A 22,171-nucleotide genomic window follows, 5' to 3' on the forward strand; every position below is an offset into this window, starting at 1 on the left:
TGCATTGAAGTTGAAGTCAGAACACTGGGAAATATTTAAGATGTGTGTTGGGCAATATACACAAGTATTCCAAATGGCTCATGAGCTGAGGATTTCTGAGCTTACAGGAGCCCTTGCAGGGCCAGGTTTCCCCTGTCTTAGTTGAGGTCCTTGCAGTGCCCACCTGTGTGAGAGGTTGCTGTGGCACACAGCAGCAGCAGCTCTGTGCACCCAGAGTTTGAATGCACACCATTGCTTTTGCTCTGTAGTGGAGCCAGAGCAGAAACAGTGGGATATGCCTTTATTGAAAACAAAGTGATTTCAGTTACCTGAGCGTGTTCAGCCTCTGGCTGCTTTGGGCACAGCCACACTGTGCTACAAGCACGTGTTTGTGAGCAGCTGTGACCCAGGGTGGGGGTGCTCTTTTCCATTAACTGGTAACTCTTCCTTGGATGTGTTTCCTAACTTCATCCAAGAAAAGGAGCAAGTTAGTTTTGCTTCAAATACAAAAATCTCTTGCTTGGGAGCAGGACCTGCTCTTGGCTTTCCCAAGGTGTGCTCTGCCTGCAGAGGAAGAATAAACCCTGCACTGGGGGGGTTTATTGAGCTTGGGGTGCTGCTGGGGCACTGCAAAGAAGAGTGACAGTATCAGGCTTGGGAGTGACAATCTGTGTGCCCAGGGTCAGTGCTTGGGTTACATGGCCAAGTGCTGGGCCTCGTCCTCCTGTTTTGACAGATGCTGTTTACATAACACACTTTTTTTGAGCTGTGGTCCAAGTGTTTTCCTGGAGGAGTCACTGTGTTTTAGTGCTAGAGTAGTAAATATAGTAACACTTATTTAAATAGGAACATGCTCCACTGAATCATGAAGTAATTTTTGATTCTGTTGCGTGCTATTCACATAAATTGTAACCTTTTCCAAGGAATTTGCAAGCTGCAGTTTTTCCCTAGAGAGAAATGTTCTTCATTAAAGGAAGTCAAGATGAGATTAGCTCAGGGTGCACTTTTACTTGAGACCCTTGCAGGAACAAATGTGGGTTGTGCTTTTGAAATTGTTTAAAAATATGTCATTCAATAAGACTAGTAGATACTGGTTTAGAGAAGCAGCAAATACAGACGGAAAACTGGGAAAAACTTAGGGAAATAGTTCTAGGTCTCCTGCATCCAGAAGAAAAGACTGGGTTTTTTCAATTTCATAAAAGCCTTTGGACTCTGAGATGCACACACCTATGAAAATCAAAACTTATTTGTAAAGTGTGTTCAAGAAGAGAATGGCATCAGGAGGGAAAGGTGAGCCCTAACCAGTTGTATCTGAATGCAGACATTTAAACAGTTTTAGTTCATGCCAAAATATAAACTAGAACAAAATTTTTGCCTTGTCAGACCCATGAATGAAAAGGATAAAGCTTCAAATAACCTTTAAAATGGTGTTTCAGCATAAATTAGTAACTTATTGATGCATCAGTGTAATGATAAAAGATTTCTGCGTATCAAAGGTGAGTGTAGCTTTCATTTGCCTGGGGTATTTTGGTGACTGTGACTCCCAAATACATCTTAAGGAGATAAATCATTAAATCTTACCCAGCTGTGAAGGAAAATGGGTTTAATGAGCTTAAGCAGTGTTCAGTTCATGCCCCAACCATGCTCACCTGTTCCTCGTTAGGCCTGATTGCAAACCAAAGGACTGCACCTGTTCTGACTGCGAAAGCCTCACAGCAAAGGAGACTTTGACAGAATAATTCTTTTACATTTCTGTGGTTGCAGTGGCTCTGCAGAACCCTGCCTTTATGGTATAGCACGTACTGTAACATAATTTTTCTGAAGCCTGGCACTGAGCAGTGCATTTGGGCTGTGTAGAGACACACCTGGGAGCCACGCAAGCACCCACAGAGCCCCTCTGGCTTCCCAGGGCCCAGGCTCCAGCTGGTGGCAATTTCAGCATCATCTCCCCTGGGGGGCTGGTAGCAGCAGGGCCAGCCCTGCTTTGGGCAGTGGTGCCCCGAGCCAGCAGCAGGGACCTGCTGGGCCCCAGGGCTGCCCCAGGTGCTGGCAATAACCACGGCAGCTTCATTAGCCCTGGGCAAGGACTGCCTCCCCTCCCTTGGGACCTGAAGCTGCCAGGGAAAGGTTCTTCTCCTTCTTTTCCAAGAAATGTGTCTCTCCTGGGTTTGACTAAGGTGAGTGTTTTATTATTATTTTTGTGATTGCACTAGAAAGGAAACAGCTTCTACTTTTTTTTTTTTCTTTTTTTTTTTTTTTTTTTTTTTTTTTTTTTTTTGTTGGGAGACCTTGTTTGCTGCTGTAGAGGTTGGCCTAAAGAGTAGGGGTTGTAGTTGGGATCTTCCTGGAAGTGCTGTGCAGCAAAAGTACTTCTGACTTGCAGGTACAATGTTAAATAAATCCATTTATATTTAAGTCTAAGTGTTTGCATAAGGTTTTATTAAAACACAGCTTTGTTTTGTTGAGCTTAGTCTCTTCCAGTGTAAGGTAAAGAAGTTCCTCTGAACTTGAAGTTTGTGGTCATTTAACTGGTTTATTTGAGCTGCTCTAAATGTGTTTGTTACGTGTTGAGTTTTTCTGGAGCATTTTCAGTTCTTACAGCTTCAAGGTTGCCTTGTAGCTACCAGGCTTGTTTGTAGCATATCGCTGAAGTGTTTTGACCTATGTTCTCTCAGCTTTCTCTATAAATGGTGTAAAAGCTCTTTGCTGGTGCAGATTAATTTAGCAAAGGGCTTTAGAATTTTCTTTCTTAGGTAGAATACTTTGCACTTGACTTGCAGGTGAAAGAAGACATTAACTCATTCCTCATTTGTTTGTGGGGGTTGTTTTTTGGGGGGTTTCTTTGTCTTTGCTTTGCTATTTGCATGTCCAAGGTGTCTTTGCCAGCACCTGTGAGTTCTCAGATTTGAGTAGAAGTGCTGCTTTTAAAAAAGGCTGGATCTGTGGAGAGAAGTGGAATTTAAGGCAGAGGCTGCGGGACAGCCTTCATGGATGTGCTGTCTGACCTGGCTCCTGCTGGAGGCACTGGCAAATGTGCCCAGGCAGCAAATTCACAGCTGTGAGACAGCCAGGGAGCTCCTCCTGTGAGGAAAAGGGGGAAAATGAGATTCTCCCAGTGTGATGGATGTGGAGGAGACAGGAGGTGAAGCTGAGCAGAGCTGTGGAAACACGAGCTAGCAGGCACAGCATGGCTTTGGTCCTGTGAGAGCCTCAGCTCTCTGCACGTTTCCTGCAGCCTTCTGCAAGCTCAAGTGGCTTCTTGCTGACTACTATACAGGGGAGAATGATTGTGTTAAAAGGGATAGTCTGAAGCAAAAACAAAATCCTTTGAGATTACTTGGTGCTCAGGAAGGCTTTGGAGAGCAGCTCTGAGACGGCTTTGGCTACTCTCAGGTTGTGACTCGCAGCTTTTCCTGGGGAGCAGCCTGGATGGTGTTCTGGCCTGTAAATGCATCCATGGAACAGATGTTGGGGGGGGTTGTGTTTGTGTGCTCTTAAAAACCTTGTCAAAGTGATTTTCTTAACTGCTGGATTATTGTGAAATTTTCTTTTTGAATACTTGGAAACTCAAAAATTCTAAGTCGTAAAGTGAAGTAAGCAGCATATAGAAAAACAAAATGGATTTGTTTGCATCTGTCAAATTATTTATTGCTTGCTTGGGTTTCATGTTTTTGGAATGTGTTAGAAGTGGTTTGATTTTTTTCCAAACTGAGATCAGGTCATCAACAGTGAGCTCTTATGTCCCCATACAAGAATAATTCATTCTTTCATTAAATTCTGGTATTGCCATCAACATCTGAAACTTCAGTCAACTCCATCGCTTAAAACTGTGTTTGCTGAGTCCCCCAGTGCTCTGTTGCTGTTACAGAAGATATGTTGTACTTTGTTCTTTGACTTAATAGATATTTGTGGAGGTGGAGTGTTGTTAGCAGTATCTTCTTTGAGTTGAATGTAAATAATGTTGTGTAAATATTTCAAAGGAAACTTACAGTGTTGACACTGATGGATAGCAGGATGCTATATTTAATATGAATCAGAATCAGAAGAGGCTGTGGTGTGCTCATGTGACAGGGATTAAAAAGATGTTAAGTAGTTTTCTCTGTAATGAGATTCTGTTGGAACTCATTTGACTTCTGCCCCCAAACAGAATTACATTACTTTTAAGGTTGCTGCTTAATCCAAAGCAGCTAGATAAGATTAGACATATTGGAAGCAAATTTCCACTAAATTTTAAGTTTCTTCTTTTCTGTCCTGGATTAGGTGAGGATGTTTGAGGCTGGTGCTCTGGTTTGTGTTCACTTTCAGCTTCCTTTCAATCCTGTTAAATGGTCTCCAGGCCTAGTGCTGATGTAGGTTTGTAAACAGGGCTCCTCTGTGTGGCCACAGAGCAGTCTTTTGGCTTTTTCGTTTTGGTATGTTTGGGAGGTTTTGGTTTGTTTGGGAGGTTTGGTTTCCTGGTAGGTGCTACTAATAGTTTCAAGTAACTGTGCACTGGTTTTGGCAAACACTGTTTCTGACAGAACTTCTCCATTTCAGTGCTTTTTATTATTGGCTGTTGGGAGCCTGAGTAACCAATGCTGTGAAGTGTGCATCCTAATAGATCAGAAGCAGTGGATTTATTGGCTGTTGCATTTCCTGGTGGTTTGAATATCTTTCTGACCACACATCTGAAGGAGAAGGCAGAATATGCCTCAAAATGTCCAGCACTCCCTGCCTGACATAGGGATATTGGTTTATTTATGTAAAGAAATATCAGAAGCAATCAAGTTCTAAGTTACCTTACAGCAATCAACTGCATCCACTTTCTGTGCAGAAGCTGAATGTGCTGTCAGGAAGCCATAAAAACATTGATGTCAAAAATTGCTTGTAACATTGGAAATACTAGAAATGCTTCAATTATTTATTGTTACCATGTTAGAGAGATGGTTATAATTTTTGTTGTACCTCCATGTAACTGCAGAACTACACCCCCAAATGTGGTTTCTCTCTTCCAAAGCCCAAGGTCCACCTTGGGAAGCAGTGAAGGACAGCAAACCCCTGCTCTGTCAGGGAACCTCTGTCAGAGCCCATAGGAATGTGCTGGAACATTAAAACATTCCCAGTTATCCCTGCCTTGCCAGGGACAAGCAAGAAAGAAGCTATTGCTAATATTTGCTTGCTTACTGGTCTGGAAAATCCTTGATAACATGCATTAACAGCAGCAGATGAATTCTTTCTGCAATTTGATTTTTAAAATTATTTAAATTTGCTGTCCACACAGCCCTATTCAATTGCTGCAGAGAACAAGGTCAAAACTGTGCTTCCACACACTGCTTGTAGGCTGTTCTGGGAAGCTGGGGCTGCCCTGATAAAATTACATACATTGAAGGCTGAAGAGAGAAGATCTGTCAGCACATCCTCAGCAGAATTACTGATTTCTCCCCAAAAGATGTACCAGTATCAGTTGGCAGCTAACTGCTCAGCTGAATTTTGCCCTGTGAGTTATTTGCTGAAAGTTCTTTCTTGGGAATTATTAACTTGATAGATCAAATTGCTGCTAATGTAACTAAGGATACCTTGCTGGCACTGAGCTACTGCTTGTCACACTGTGTTGTGCTCTAATGGCAGTGAAGGGCCTGGAAAGCAATTTTATTGTTTACTCTTATGCCTGTGTAAGTAGCTAATTTGTCCTAATGACTGGATGGGACATAATTGGAAGTGAGTTTTCAAGGATGCAATATTCATATTAATTATGAGTGTGAACTGGCCATCAGGAAGACTCTTATCTGCTCGATCCTCTTAATGCTGGTAAACATCATTATCTTTTCTAATGAGCTGTGATGACGGAGCATAGCACTGTTCAGCTCTGCAAGTGTGGTGTGGGTGTCTGGTTACCAAAACCATTTCCCTTAGAGTTTCCAACTGATCAGAAATGCTCATGGGGACTTCCAGAGCTCCTGCATTTCCAAGATGTAATTTTGTTTTCTTTTTCCAAGGCTTATAGCCCTGAAAAAGCAGTGGCACTGGGGCAGAAAAGCTGGATTTTGTTCACAGCTCTGTGCTTGTCTGTTCTTTGTGTGACCTTGCAGAAGTGACTTTATCAAGCAGGGCATGAAAAAGGGCAGTGGTTGCAAGCAGAGGTGCTGGGGTGTTGAAATGCCAACAGAACCTTGCCACAGGAAACCCTGCAGTCTGCTGCAGCCAGCAAAGGTTCCTGTGCTCTGCTGCTCAGAGCATAAATACGGGGGGAAAAATGAAATGCAGCTCTTATGACACAATAGGTTTTTATACAGTGGAACTGTTAAACGTTTCCGTTGAGAGAACAAAAATATTCTGTAGCACAGACCCCATCAGATCCATAAAATACTGCTACAGAAAGAACCTAAGTGGCTGTATATTGTTGGCTTAGTGTTGCTCTTGCCTTTGTTGGAAGAAATTTAAATATTTTGTACTACAGCTTTTCAAGTCAGAAGGTAACCAGTTGGCTCACTGTGACCATACTGCCTTCCACACCTCATTCAGCTTCTGGGTTGATACATTTGCAAGGGAAAAATAACTGGAAAAAGTTCATCATGGTTGAAGCAATTTCTTTTTTTATTAATGCAAGCACATCCAGTCAAACACAGAATATCCTGCTTTATGGTACAGCTTTATATTTAGCATTTCAGCTCAGAATAGCAAAACACGGTATTTAAGGAATGTATCAAACTCAGGGAGGAAAATAAAGGGGAACCAATGTAGATACTGCATGGATTTCAAGTGTATACTTGGACTGATTGACCGGCGAAGTGCACATCCATGTGAAAGCTCTTTCATACATTTACAGAAAGTGTTCTAAAATTGAATTTCAAATATATATTTTTTTCTTAAATTTTAAGCATCCCTTTTAAACTTCAATTACATAAACAAAGCTGATATACAATCCCTCGTATAGTGTCTGACAATGTTACTAGCTAGAACATCTCTGAAAGTGCAAAAACACTGTAATAATACAGTATAAATATTCTTACTGGAATCCAGGGCTGAAGGCCAGTACTTCAGCACAGGAAAAATAGCAGCAGGTCATAAGAATTATCCCTTCCCCTTTCCTGGGCTGTTCTTGTTAACAGTTAGTATTCTACTTCTTCTTTCCTCATGGTGTAACTTGCTTTTGTTTCTCTTTGATGCCAATGCTATGGGAATAGCAAAATGTTGATTTGTCTCCCTTCCTTACACCAACTTACTCTTCTAATTTTAAGTTATTTGTCAAGGGGGAAGTGAAAGAGGGAAAGCATTTTAATTTTTCACCGTGCTCCAGGGCCAATAAAGCAAATTTCTGCGAGGTGCTTGCAGATGCTGCATCAAACAGTGGCAGTGCCCTTGGCTGTGGGCACTCAGGCAGGGAGGGTCTGCTGGGCTGGGATAAACCAGATCCTCAGTCCGGCAAATCTTGCCCCTTCTTCAACAGAAGGCAGAATAAGACAAACACCATCTATCTAGAGCTGGCCATTTTTATAGAAGGCCTTGCAGAGGTTCTCTGCAAGGCTCTATTAGGGAGGCTGTGACCACTGCCAGCTTCAGAGGGACTGTTTCTGTTGTTTGTTTGTTTTTTTTTAATGAACAAAAAAGAAAAAACAAACCAGTCTAATTATCTGGCTCAAGTTATTCTCTTATATTCAGCCCTCAAGCCTTCAGAGGAAAAATTACTGGAAAAGAAAAGTAGGCATTTGTGGGTAATAATTTGTTCATTAGACAAAGTAGTTTTTCATCTGAGCCTGTTTTTCTTTCTTAACTTAGAGATCAGTTGACAGAAGTCCTAACTATATTTCTCCCTGGAAATAAATACCTTGAACTTAACAGAAGCTCTTCAGGTACTTAGATAGTCAAATTAGGTGTAAACTCAGTACTAAAAGGAGAAATAAGAAATGGCAAGCAGTGGGTTTGCAGATCACCTCTGGTTTTGGTACTGACCTGTTCAAAGGTTTGACTAATTTCTCAGAGTGTTTGCCCTTAGATTTCAGTGGGTGCTGTCCCAGACAGTTAATCATGGCTTGCAAAAGACTAGAAAAACTTACATTCAAGCTTGGTCTTTGTTTTAATTGTCTGTAAGTGCAGACTGGACTTTTCCAAGGAACCAATGGAATTAAATGACCAATTCACAGCGATGAACTCTTCTTAAGCTTTTTGGAAGCTTTAGCCAACTTCAAATTGAACATCTGAGTTTACTTCTCCTTCTTCCCTGGCCCATGCTGATTTTTTTTTTCCAAACACTCTTTCTAGAAAAGTATATGAGGCCTGTTTTGCAGAGATTATAATCTAGGTAAGACATTCTTCTCTTCAAACATAACAAAAAAAAAATCCCTGATTTTTCAAAAGGAAAACACAAACTATTCTGACAGCCAGAATGTAAAGGATAGTTCCCAGAAGTATTAAAACTTAGACATGTGTGCATCACCACGTGTGCACACACACATACTCACACACAAACGCACAGACCCCAGCAGTTACCCCCTCTCATCTCTTTACATCATGTAACAAAAATAGGTTTGCTGCACCATCAGTGTTACAGGCAGGCATACTCTACTTCATGTGCCATAATTCTCCACTTTATTTAAAAAGTACATTGTAGCTGGTTTCGAGACATCCATATTTTTATTTCCCTTACTTCCAGCCCAGTCAGAAGGTACAACTACACAAGCTCAGTACCTTGTAAGGCACTATTTGCTGATGGAGGAGAGGAACAAACACTTGTGAACAATCTGTGAACAATTCTGCTGATTTGAAGGAGACCCTTCCTTTCAAAGCTAGGGAGACATACTGAGTGTTCTGTAGGATACTGGTCCAATGGGGTATTTAACCTGAACACTGGCTTCAGTTAGGATGTGTATTTTAATTTGTATTTGTTTTGGTGGAAGTAATAAAAAATAAAAATTTGGATGCTGATAGAATTAAGATACCATCTCCCATGATACATTTCATCTCTGAGAACAGGGCCCTGCCCTTATATTTAAAATAAAAAACCAAAACCCTTCAGTAAGTGCCTTAAGGTTGACATGTGAAATATTTACCACATTTTATTTCATAAAAGTTACTGTATGTACAAAACAGACCTCATCCAGTGAGGTCTTTCTTAGCTCAGTCCAAGTCTTTCATTCAGGTTGTAAAAACATGTCCATTAGATGTGCTTTGAAGTCTGCAAATCTGATCCAAATTTCTCAGGCTCTATTAAGCAGAGTTGTCCTAAAAGATGAAACAATAAGAAAATATAACCATCTTTTCTATCACAACAAAAAGGTTTTCATTTTTGACAACAGATCTATCTGCATCGCTAGCTGACCCTCCCTTCAAGGGATAGATTTTCAACTGGAAGAAATCTGTGCATTTCAGTGGAGATGCTGACGTAAAATGAGATGAAAATTTAACTTGTACAACATTACCTCAGGCCCCTAGGATCAGCTCAGGCATGTAACACATGTTCTGTGTCATCCTAAACTACTGCAGGCTGGGCATTGCTGGGTTTAATGCAAGGTGCATTGCATGGGGGCTGGAAGTGAAAAGCTGACGTGGACATCCTAGGAAATGCTGGGATCAGTGGGAAACTGGGTCTTGTCTGGGACAATGTAGTCCTGATGTGCCTCAGCAGAGCTCAGGGCATGCAGGCTGTGTTCATCCCCTGTCTGGTACAGATGTGTTAGATCTTCATGTTCAGCACAATTCACAAACCCCTCTGCCTTGATTCAGTGCTGGAAAAATTCTGATTAATTGATCTCATCATGTACATGGGAGTGGTGCTTCCCATTCTCAGAAGGATGAGGAGTCTTTGAGAGTTTATCCCTAAGGGTAGGCTGACAGTTACCGTACTCCTAGAAATTTTCATCCTTTTATATGATTTGTAAGAGCATGGCTGTGATGAGAGCACTTTCTTAGTATCTCTGTAGGTTTGTTCTCCTGAGAAAATCATGTCTGAGCACTGCTACAAATGCAGATTATTTTACTGTATTTGATAGCCTAAATAAAGGATATTCTCTTTCACAGCCCCAGCAGTGATCTTGCAACAGATCTGGCTGGAAAAGCTGTATGAAAATCCAAGCCCCACTGAAATTTTTTCAGATTTAAATTCTGAAGGAAAAAGAACTGTATTATGGTTTTAAGCTGGGTATCTGAATAGGACAGAAGCAGCTGATGGTTACATGCCTCTGTGTGTCTGCAGAAAAACTCATGTTCTGAGGAAGCTTCATTACCTGAGTGTTTTCCAGCTGTCTTTTTCCATGTGGTTTTCTGGACCTTCACTTTCAAAGGATGCAATGAACAGAGCTGGTAAAAAAAAGTAGTAAGAATGAGATACACGAGTTCTTTACCTGAGGGAAAAAATCTAAGGGTTACAATATAGCAGATGCAACTTGGCAATGTTCATTATCAAATTTGTTACCATCAGAAGCCAACAGGAAAGTGATAACACTTAGAAAATTACTAATAAAATATGATTTTGCATGTATATATTTTTCATCTTCATATTTTGTATTTTAACATGTAGGAAGACTCACTATAATGTTCAACAAAGAGTTTTACCTTCTTCACTATAAATAGGTGCTGTGAGTAGATAGGTCTGGATTTTCTTATCTTTTTCAAAAGGACACTCAACCTGCTTCCATGTCAGGAAATCGTGAATCTGTCTTGAAATTTCCCAGAACTTCTGCATGAAGTAATTAAAAGAGTATTATTAAAATAGTACTTGGTTTTTTTGAAATATTAGTTAATTTGTATTTCAGAGTCTCTCAGTCTTATTCTTTATGCTGCTTTTATTGTCCCTTACTCAGACTTACATGGAATTGGTCACAACACCAGCCTGACAGAGTTCAAGAAGCATTGGGACAATGCTCTCAGGCACATGGTGTGACTCTTGGGGTGCTGCTGTGCAGGGCTGGGAGTTTGGCTTGGTGATCCCTGTGGGTCCCTTCCAACTCTGCATATTTTGTGATTCCTTGCTATCCTATCTTCTTATGGCTCCTTTAATTTCCCCATCTTGCTGCTAGTTCCTCATCTGCCAGCCTCAAGTTTAGGACAGTGTATCTCAGCCCACCATCTGATCTTTTACTTTCAATTTTTTTCATCTCCAACCTTTCCTTCCTATATAATAGTGCCTATTTTCTGTGTTGAGTGTCTAAATTCCTGTGACTGGAACTGGACAGTAAATAGTTTTGCTTTACTTTTTACATTTCCAAACTTCAGTTTAAATGATGTGTGACATATCTGATCTTTTCATAAAGCACTCATTAAATTTGGAAAATCACAGTAACGTATAGAAACATTTAGATATCCTTTCCCTCCTAGGATTTTAAGAAATCTGTAATTGCTCAGGGCTTGCCCTGTATCTTCTCCTTGTGTGTCCCCCTCCACTTACACAGCCTTAATGATGCCAATAATATTTTGTCAAGAAGTACTTTTGACAGGCTGTGGTCGCTTGGACATGCATGTTTATTAACTGGGGAGAGAACCCAGAAGCTGTAGAACCTCCCTTGCAGACCTGACAAACACCATTACAGCAGTGAAATCAGCTAGGCTGATGACTCAGGCTGAAGTGACCTATACAATTTGATCAGATATGATGGCTTGCTGCCACAGAAAAGCAACTGCTGGCTTTCCCAAATTTGATCAGATATTGCTGCCACAGAAAAGCAACTGCTGGCTTTCCCAGAATTTGATCCAAACCAGCTCCCCTGGATGTGAATGGGCACTGAGGGAGCAGGGAATGGGAATGTAACGAAGCCAAAGGCTTGCAGTGCAGCAGGTTTCAGTGGCAGGGCAGCCTGGCAGCAGCAGAGTCCCACCTTGAAGTTGATCTGCCCGTTGGGCAGGCGGTTGGTGTGGATCTTGTGCAGGAAGTAGATGTCCTTGATGAAGAGGTTGAAGACGGGGATGACGATCTTCTCGCGGCTGCTGTTGGCGCTCTGCGAGCGCTGCGCCGCTCCCTGCAGCGCCGTGCGGTAGTTGCAGAAGTTGCTGGAAGGGTCCATGTGGTGCTGTTTTGTAGCAAGGGGGAAAAGACAGACACGTAATACATGTTTCTAAACGTTGAAAGCTTTGCTCTAACCATTAGAATTTATTCTTTGTAACTTCATTTGGTCCCTTTTTGAATTTTCAAGGTAGGGTACCTTTATACTGATCAGGTCTGGGTGCAGGTTTTTCTAACTTCTACCTTGTTTGAAAGGAGGGCTCTGTACTGGCTTTGCATCTATTTCATGAACAAAGCAGACCAAAAGGAAATCAGAAATTATTCTCTGGGAGGAAAAATCAAAATTCTCCTTTGCTGTCACCTCTGTTTCTGACGATGCTTTCATTAGGTCTCCACTAGGTGGAGTCCTCTAATTAGTTTTAAGGGCAGCACTCACTGGAATGGAAACTACCTTGGAGTTAAATTGGCAAAAATACACTAGCAAGAAATAATCTAGAGAGAGCTGGCATCCACTTTTCTTTGCAGACAAGTACAGAGTTTGAAATGGAGGAAACTCTCATAATGTTTATGTGCTGGTGACCACTGACAGAGGTGCCTGCTCTCTGACACAGTAGCTAGCAGAGGCTTGGATGAAACTATTTTGTGGATTTCTATATAAAGTCAAAATGTTATACATACCTCTAAAACATCAAATTTGGCTGTTTTGACCTTGGACCAGGTTTTCTTTAACCGTGCCACAGGGCTCAAGTTCATGCCAGCTGAATGCAGGGAGAGAGGAGACAAAGAGACAACTGAGTTGAAAAAATACTGGGCTAATGTGTCAACACCACACATTCGGGGAGGTGTCTCAGCCTGACAAGCAGAAGCTGCAGCTAAAGCTCACCCACCCACACATGAATCTGTCACTGGCAGACACTGGCCCTGGGGAAGTGTGCATGCTAACGTGGTCAGCCAATTCAGGGCAAGTGTGAGCACAGCCTTGCCAGTCAGGTTGTAAAATGGAGTGCCTTTTGCCATCTGTGCTAAGGATACTCACAGATAATAGCCATCATTGAGTTGAAGTTTCCAATGTTGAAGCATTCCCTTGCCACATCAATGAAAAATTCCACCATTCTTGTACGCTGCTTTTTCTTTACAACCTGGAGAAAAACCCAGTAGGGAAGGGATGGTGTGAATTTTGGATAGGATGTCTAGCCAAAGGCACTGTAGCAGGATCAGGGAATAGACATTTCAAGACTTTGTCCAGCTAAATCTTAATATAGGCCTCAGGATTTTTTGTTAAGATTAATTTTTAATAAAACAGCAGAAGTATTTGGGATGACTACCAGTTACTTGTGTAGTTCTGGGGGAGTGCACATCTTTGTTTATACAAAAGACTCCATGTCTTAGGCAGTTCTGCATAAACAAGCTGGAAACTTTCAGCAATTTCCTGTTACTGGAAAAGGAAGATAACGTGACGCTGCTATCAGAATATATGCAAAACATTTAAACCTCTCTAGAAGGGGGAGAAGCATTGGACAGACTTAAAGTTGGTGTGAGAGAAAGCAACTGCCACATCCTGCTATTCTGGTTCTGCTGCATGTACTCCTAAATGACCTGCTGAGAGCAGGCAGAGAGGATGAGCAAATACACAAATTCCCACCCACACAAATGTGCACAGGACCAAGCAACTAAGGCTGAGCATCTCATCTGCAATTTTTGTATAAACTACAAAGCAAAATTAATCATTACCTGGATTGCATTCATTCATGAAAATATTTTCCCTGTTTAAACCTAAAAATTGAGGCTGAGCATCTCATCTGCAAATTTTTATAAACTACAAAGCAGAATTAATTATTGCCTGGATTGCATTCATTCATGAAAATATTTTCCCTGTTTAAACCTAAAAATTCTCTCTGGCTTATATAAAAATGGCTCCTAAGCAGTGACTGCAGAATCTCTGACCTAAGTACTCAAGTTTCTGTCATATCAAAACAAAATGGTTCAGTAGTCAAAGGCCTGGCTTAGCCCTCAGTGTGCTAAAACCTTTCTTCGATGGTTTCCTAAATGTATGAGCCCTACCAGCCAGCTCTAGAGGGGTCTTGGTGTGCCTCTGCAATACTTTCTGAGAGCAGGAAATCTTAGGAGATTAGGATCAGTACATTGGACTTCATGAAAATGCAGCAGGCATTGGGATTTCCATGGAAGGGCTACTGACCAAGCAAGAACAGGAAAAAATTTCCAATTTTATAGAACTGGAATGAATAGCAATCTAAAAAACATAATAAGCTAAAAAGAGAACACACATGAAAAAAGAAAAAGGTTTCTAGGGCAGTACACCTTCCATTTCTTTGCCTATTACATGACAGAAGTTACCTTAACCTCTAGTAAGGTTATTCATCCTCTGTTACTTTTTTTTAAACTTTCCAGTAGTACACTTTCTTTCCAGACTTTAAAGAAAGCTTATTCTTGATTTTTCTACAATGAATGGACAGTTGTTTATTGGTAAATCTGCATTTAAAGAGGTGTATTTTTAAGAATCTTTTGCTGTATTTAAAAAAAAGATAAATCCTAAAGAGCTCCCAACTCAGTCCACACAAGTTCCATTTCACTGCATGACTAATGCAGCTGCACAAAATTAAGCAATATACGCAAAGTCAAACATAGCCTTGAACTCTTAATCATATGAGCATGCAAATAATTTAATGCTTGAATAATGCTATTATCTTTAATTGCACTGCTAATGTTTAAATCTCATTTAGACCACTGCTTGCCTCTTGTCCTTAAGGCCAGGATCCCTTTGCTAGCTTGTTTTCCATGCATACCTACCTGACAAATCTCTGTAGCCACCAGCATGCTGAGACAATTGAACCAGTTGTCATAGGCCTCCAAATTATAGGTTTTGGTCACATCGCTTCGGCACTGTAAGAGAACAGGTCGTGTTAAACCTCTTCTGTATCATGATAAAGTCAAAGCTTACCAAAGGATAAACCTCCTTGTCATATCTTGACAAAATCTTGTTGTACGTGTTTTAAGGCATGAGCTTGAAGAAGCTTAGGAAATGTCAGTCTTTCTTGCACAGGGTGTACTCAAATTATGGAGTTATTATTCTTTACTGTGGTTCATCTATGTTTCTTTTTCCCTCTGTACACCTTTTTGTACCTTGTGATTATCCAGGGAGTCCATGTGGCTGACAATCTGCATCAGATCCTCTGGGTAAATGTTGCTCACCCTTTCCTGTGTTTGGAGAGAGGAGAGATTGTCATTGTACAGACAAACAGAGAGTTCTGTGAAAAAAAAATCAAAGTTAGGAGGACATTTAGGTAACTTTATCTTCCTAGAGTGTAGATGTGTGAGGTGCTTTTATCAGTGTACCTAACTGGTCTTGTTCACTACTTAACTTGGTTTTTTTTTATTAAAACACTGGAGGCTCTCAGTGAAGCCATAGCAAAATTCATATTGATGAGTACGTTAATATTCAGTAAATAGAAAACAAGACTCCACCCCAGTCAGTCTCACCAGCTCGATGTAGGTCAGCTGCTGTGCCAGGATCAGAGGGTCACAGCACACACTCAGGATGTCCTTCTGAGTTGACTGGGGCTTGGTTTTGAGGATGGTGCCCTTGTCAGTGACAGGCTGACGGAATTTCTCTCTGATTTCCTGGTATTGGCTCCGTGCAGAGAGGGCCATCAGGAGATTCTGTGTCATCTGGCTAATGATCTTTTTCACTGTTCCATTTTCCTAAGCAGAAGGGAGAAACAACAACTACTGAAAACCTTTAGCTATTGCAGACACGGATCACCAGAGAATTTCTGCCTGGGAAAAATAAATGCCTATTATCCATTTTCTTTCATCTTTTCTGAGCTGATCATTCTGTGACAAATGACCTTGTCCTAAATACCCACACAACTCCATAATGACACTGTTCTGCCTGCCTGCCTTCCCAGCTCTGCTTTGCTTGGCTGGCTGGTCTGCTCCTTTGGGTAGTGCCCCATTTCCAAGGCACCCGTGTCAGCAGCTGGAGTGGGCATGTGAAAGGTGCTGCAGCTGCTTGCACAAGGCTCTGGAACCTCTGTGCACCAAGGGCCAAAAGCTCTCATTCTGATCAGACCCACTGATGAATCCAGTCTGCCTAGCCCAAGCAGAATCCAGGGAATTCACATAATGTCCAGGAATATACCCCTCAAATAGCCTAACTTTGCTTTGAACAGCTACGGCATCCAAATATTTATGTAAGAGCACAATATACATCATGTTCTCAGACAACTAAAATGCCTTTCCTGTTTATTGTGTGCCAATTTTAAACATAAGATTTGTAAGGATTCATTGAAAGGTAAAGCCACAGGAACACAATCCATCTGCTCAGTGTTTTGACAGCTAAGATGATTTTTTTTTTCTACCATTGTGTCCTATAGACATTTCTCTGAGCTAACTTGATTGCTTTGCTACTCCTCCATCCTGTCTGCTACTGCTATAAGTGACCCAGGTTTCTCCTGCTGCTGGGAAAATTAATTTAACCAGACAATCCTTTTCCTCACAGAATCATTCTCTTGCTTTCATGCAAATTACTTTTCTTGAAGTTAACCACAAGGTTCACTTCTGCCAGTCCCCACTAGACAGAGCTGCAATGAATCTGTGACCATTCAAAGGAGCCACTACTGTGCAGTGATGACTGAAATTATGCAGCAGATGTGAGAGATGACTACCAAATACTTGTATATTGCCTGTTATAATTAAGCAATAATGGTGTCAGAATGGTGCTTTACAAGGCAATAATCTGACTCCCAAGTGAAATCAAATGAAAAGCTGAAGGCAGTGTAGCTCATCTTGAGGCTGGATTACTGCTGAGCAGCAGCTGTCTGGAGTCATTTCTGATACTGTGCTACAAGTGTTCAGAAATGCCAAGGGAGCCTGGTGGAGGGGACTAAAACAAAGCAGAATTCTCCTCTCTTATGCTGAACTTTCCACTGTGAATGCCTTGCCTTCAGCCACTGTGCCTCATTTGCCCACGTGTCTGGGAGGAAGCAGACTTGATGTCAGGATTGCAGAAAATGACATTTGAAGATAAGTTAGAGTATTGCAGATATTATATAAAATTGAGGAAAGAAACTCAGACACAAAAAGCTATGGCTTACTTAAGCTATTATGAATTCATTAGCATCTTACTGCTTAGACAAATGTCCTTAAGAGTTTTAGCAGTTTGCTTTCATTACTAGTTTTACGCTAATTTTCTCTACAACTTTGGAAGGTAAGTCAATGACTGTACAATGATTTGTACTTGTTTGAGTTAATTTTTACTAACTCTGGGGTGCAATCCTGGCTGCAGCTTTAGCTAATTGGTATGCTGCTATCACCAGGACAACACCTGACTGCTTTGTGTGAGTTCTCAGTTGACTTTCTACCTTTATGAATGGAGAATAGTGTCCTAAGGGGATTTGAAAAAGCTTTAAAATACAAAATAAACCCCCAACCTCTACCATAATTCCATGCTGAAGCATAATTCAATGTGCTAACAAACACTTAGAGTGAGAGCTGCTTTTTGTCAGTGTCAAATTAGTATTTCCTAGGGGTCAGATGAAGCATAGCTCTCCACTGATGAACCTTGATTGGTAGCCTTGTTAAGGGGGTAAATGAGGTGGTGCTGTAATTAATGGATGCCACCAGATGCCTCAGACACCACAGCAAGGAGCCATTCCACAAAGATGGGTTTTTCTCCAATGACCATTATTCATACATAAGAGTGGGAAGGAAAAGGCAGAAAGAAAGGGCACAACTTCTTTCTCGTTCAAAGTAACAGACAAATTAAATACTGAGATAGAGATGCTAAATAAACCTCTGCCAAGTTCCCTTTCACAGGGCTGTCTCTGCCAACATCCACCCCTTGGCCCTTGTCTGCAAAGAGAAGAGAAGGCTCTAGTCCTGTTTCCTCTTCCCCTCCTCCTGAGGCACAGACATTCTCATCCAGCACCCACTTAAACATCTTTGCTGATGCAACAAAACCGAAGTACTTCCTTCACCTCACTCTGCTGTGCCCTCCCTGATTCATGCCCTGCTGTCAAACCTGTTGTTCTTCATTTTCTCTCTGCTTGAATCAACAAAAGCACATAATACAGCTGTCTTCCCTGTTCCTCATAATTGTTCTCAAAAATATCTTGAAGTTGTGGGTTTAAAACAATAAGAAGCTTCTACATAAATAAGACTTCACATTTGTACAAGCACTTTACAACTAATTCTCTTGCAGTTCTTGGTTATACTCTTCCTTCTGTCTGTTGCTGTTAACAGTGAATTTCTCAGTGAACAAAAAGTGTAGGCTTTGTGAATGTTGGGAAAGAGCCAAAACTAACCAAAAAACCCCAACAACCCCCCCTCCAAAAACTTAACACCCCTTGTTTTATTCCAATTCAGTTTATCTGTTTGCACTAGAAGGTTTTTTCAAGGCCTAGTTTTCTTCACAGGCTAAAAACTCGGAGCTGTTAAGACTGGTGATGGACTAGCTAGCAGAGTTCAGAGATAACTTGCTTTGTGGAAATACTGTGCCTGCCACCTGAAACATTGCAATAAACCAGCTGCTTTTTAGAAGCTGGGAATGAGGTGCTAAATAATAAACACCTTCACCTTGGCCAAGAGTAGGTGTGATACAGCTAGCTGGTGTGTCTTGCAGAACTTAGACATGCAGAGTGGTGACAATGTACCAAGGATGGGATGTAATTCATTATTAAATCCTCTTGAGCCATTCTAGTTCCTCTTCTTTCTCCTTCTGCACCACAGTCATTTTTCATACTGCCAGCACTATTTTCTCTCTCCTGCTGACGTGTGGTGATTAGATGTAGACAGTTCCTGCTAATGGACCATTAAGTCCATCAGGCAGCCCATGTCCTGTGGTTACCCTGACAACTTAGAACTGCTGCTGTAGTTCCTTTGGGAGACACTGCCTGCAGGATTGTAGGAACATGGCACAGCTCATCTAACAGTTAACAAATACTGCTTGAGCACTTAACTTTTTTTTCCTTCCCACCCCTACCTCATCACATTGTGTGATCCTGTGAGCAATCTCCTTCAACTCTTTCATGGATTTTTCATCTTGGAAATCATAGGGGAAAGTTTCAGTCCATTCCTTCAGGAGCTGAATGATTTTGGCAGCGAAGGATTTTAGTTTTGCCTAGAAAGAAACAATGAGTTAATTACCAACCGTAGACCTGTTTGACTGCAGATTAAATGGCTGATAAAGGTTCACAGAAATCTGGAGACACCCTTGAAAATACTTGGCATTAATAGTAGGTGATGGGGACAAAAAAAAAGACCATATTTAACTGTGCACTAGATTCCTAAATAGTATCATTTAGCCTCCTGTTTAGCCTCCTTTCATGGTGATGTCTCTTACCAAACACTGTGAAGACATTTTCAAGGTGAGCTGTATAAAACCAGGAGATGACAGAACAGTTCAAGTGACTTGTTTAACTGAAGTCCATGGGGTTTAAGCTGATTTCTGCCATCTGAGGCAGCAGGGCTGTAGTGTTTGAATTCAGATGTGTACAATCTGCAGTACTCTACTGAGAGCTCATGAGAAACGTTCACAGACATTTCAGTTCTATAGAATTTATCAGAGCACCCAGACTGAGCTGTATATTAAATAAATGAATGACAGGAAAGACGTGTGTGTTCTCTCCATGACGTCTAAATCAAAACAGACTTTGACAATAAAAGGTATTGGCTTTTGTTCAAAAAGTTATCAACTACAGAAAGGGCAGAGAGAGTATTTATCTTTTTTTTTTTTTTTTTTTTTTAATTAGGATTCAGGATTAATCAAGGATTAAAGTTGCTACTACTTTTTAAAATAATATAAACCCAAAATCATTTTTCAGCTATCAACCATAGAAAGGGCAGAGAGAGTATTTTTCTATTTTTTTTTAGTTGCCTGTGAATCTTCTAAGGTTTTTCATCAGTTAGACCTGAACTGGGTGCCAATTACTCCCCTCTCCATTGCATCACGGACAGCAGCACAGTACATCCAAGGGAGCAGTCTTGTAAAATTGGGAGTGTAAGTGCTAAGAACACTTGTAATGAACAAGAATCAAACCTGAATTTAGGTTATATTTATCCTCCTACCCAGCTTGTGATGCACTGAGGAAAAGGAGGAAGCTTTGTTTGTGCTCCCTCCCCAGTAGTGCAAGTGCAGAGGTCCCTGAAGGCAGCAGCTCCCTCTCCCCAGGCACAGCACAGCCCCTGGGGACAGGAGGGCACTCAGCATGGCAGTGTCACCTCAGGAAACTGCTCTAAGTCAAAGAGAGAACACCTCCAAATAGAGGTAGCAGCTCCTGCCAAAACAGCATCTCGTCATGTCCAGTTTATCTAATCAAAACCAAAGTCAATGAAATTAAGCTGGTTTTGTTTTCCTTTTTTTTTTTTAAATATCTCACCATTGTATAGTCAATGATATTAATAATCATTGGTAAGAATTTTGAACTTAAACCATGAACCCTTGAATCCTCAATCTGACAATTAGCCAGTGCCTCCTTGTAAGTCCAGAGGGAATTTTCTTGGGTTGTTTTTGTTTTTTTAAGACCTGCAAACTGCTATCTGCTAGCATGCATTTCCTACCTGTTTTTATTGACAGCATTTAATTGATGCTGCTAATGAGATAAACACAGAATAGCCGCACAGGGAGGGCAAAACCAAAACATCCCCATTCTTTCTGCCAGCAGTGGGCATTCCTGCAAAGCAGTGTCTGTCAGTGCCCCTCGTGTGGAGCTTAAAGCGATTTCTCAACAGTGTGGGACAGAGTTCCAGATTACAGCTGCCTGTACTCCAAACTCCCACTGTCATCTGCCTTGGGGAAAAGACAATTTATAGTTATTTGCCAGGAAATGAATGGAGCCTGACGTTATTAAAAGAATAATCTGTAGGTGGTGATGGACGATTAATTAGCCAGGGAGTGCACCTCCATTCAATTAAAGTGAACAGGTATGTGCCAACTCCATTTTTGTTTACCAAAAGCTGCTACAGAACTGTTTTTTTAATATTAATCATCTTGACTATCCTTTCTTTGTAATTTTTGCAACTGAAAAAGGAGTGGTGAGGGCAGAAAAGTTTAAAAATCTCACCTTAGGCCATGGCAAGCATCTCCATATGAACACTCAGTTCATAAAGAATTTATGGGTTGTCTAGACTGACCCCAGCAGCTGAAGAGACTAAATCAGTCATAGCTGATGCCTTTTTAATGCTGGTGTGTGTAAGATTGCTCCTTAAAACCAGGAGCCCACTGAAGAGGCAGCATTAGCTATGTCATGATTTGAAGTAGGTGCAGCATAACACCAGGCTGTATTTCATCAGTTTTTTTAGGCACTGATATAGAAGGAAAAGGTTTGAAGGAGAAAAATGAAGCTTTGTGCTTGTAGTACTCAGCCAAATTACCCCAAATTATACTCCATGTACAGCTTAAAACACAGTGATTTATGAACACTGACTTCCCATCTCTTGTATCTATTTTTGAGTTGTTATGGTTTGCTCTCTTCATATGGCAAGCCAGGCATGTTGCAAGACAAACTGCACTTGTCACATTTAAAAAAGCTTAATATTTCATCAGATGCTTTTTCACACTCATGAAAACAAGGTGTACACTTTGTGAGAGCAATGCTGAAGGGCTCAGTGCAGCAGAGCAGAGGATTTGTGTTTCGTGTGCACTCTGATGGAGCCCAAGCAGCGTGACAGGCTTGGTGCACGTGGTAACCCAGATGGAAACCTCACAGATCTGTGGGCAGCAGCACAGTTTCCTTTCTGTCATGGCTGCAATAAACCTACCAACCTACTTTTCTCCAGTCCTGCTCCAGACATGAGCCTCCCTTTGTGAGGCCTGACAGAGTTCTCTGGAGTCCATGGGAACACTTCTCCCATAAACAGTTCTTTGAGGAGAGGAATAACTCCATTAATTTAAGTGTTCTGTGGATTGACCCTGTTCTGCACAAGACAAGGCAGGACTGAAAAACAACTCCCAATTAGAAAGGAGGGCAATAGGAAAGATTTAATGGCAATGACCCGGTTATATGTATTTTTTCTTTTTTAAAAAGGAGGACACGCTGGCAAAAAAACCCAGAGGAAATAGTAACTTTTGAAGGGATTATATAGTCCAAGACAGGCAAAACAAACTTAATAGAAACTAATTTCTATGTTCTCTTTTTATTTCTTACTTCTTTAACTTGAGATATATAAAATACTCAAGCTGCAGAAAAAATGTACCACAGGTGTAACAACAGGGTTTTTTCCACTCAATAATATCATACAAGTGATTTTTCACTGATAATCTTG

The 22,171-nt window shown here is 41.1% G+C and overlaps 1 protein-coding gene across 3 annotated transcripts in view; it reads right to left on the bottom strand.

Annotated features, from left to right (window-relative positions):
* Nucleotides 1-6,528: 6,528 nt before the first annotated feature.
* The window catches only part of RASGEF1A (RasGEF domain family member 1A), a 150,474-nt gene continuing 134,831 nt past the window's right edge, over nucleotides 6,529-22,171 (bottom strand). For all 3 annotated transcript variants that reach the window (XM_039719688.1, XM_039719687.1, XM_039719686.1), the window contains 10 exons: nucleotides 18,891-19,028; nucleotides 15,389-15,610; nucleotides 15,032-15,106; nucleotides 14,699-14,791; nucleotides 12,927-13,029; nucleotides 12,569-12,648; nucleotides 11,766-11,957; nucleotides 10,507-10,630; nucleotides 10,179-10,251; nucleotides 6,529-9,177 (listed from right to left, as the gene is read on the bottom strand). In XM_039719688.1, the coding sequence (XP_039575622.1) occupies nucleotides 9,153-9,177; nucleotides 10,179-10,251; nucleotides 10,507-10,630; nucleotides 11,766-11,957; nucleotides 12,569-12,648; nucleotides 12,927-13,029; nucleotides 14,699-14,791; nucleotides 15,032-15,106; nucleotides 15,389-15,610; nucleotides 18,891-19,028 (1,125 nt within the window). In that variant the 3' untranslated portion in view covers nucleotides 6,529-9,152. The remainder of the gene's footprint in view (nucleotides 9,178-10,178; nucleotides 10,252-10,506; nucleotides 10,631-11,765; nucleotides 11,958-12,568; nucleotides 12,649-12,926; nucleotides 13,030-14,698; nucleotides 14,792-15,031; nucleotides 15,107-15,388; nucleotides 15,611-18,890; nucleotides 19,029-22,171) is intronic.

This window comes from Passer montanus, unplaced genomic scaffold, assembly GCF_014805655.1.
Source record: "Passer montanus isolate IOZ18808 unplaced genomic scaffold, ASM1480565v1 scaffold42, whole genome shotgun sequence".
Classification (NCBI taxonomy): domain Eukaryota; kingdom Metazoa; phylum Chordata; class Aves; order Passeriformes; family Passeridae; genus Passer; species Passer montanus.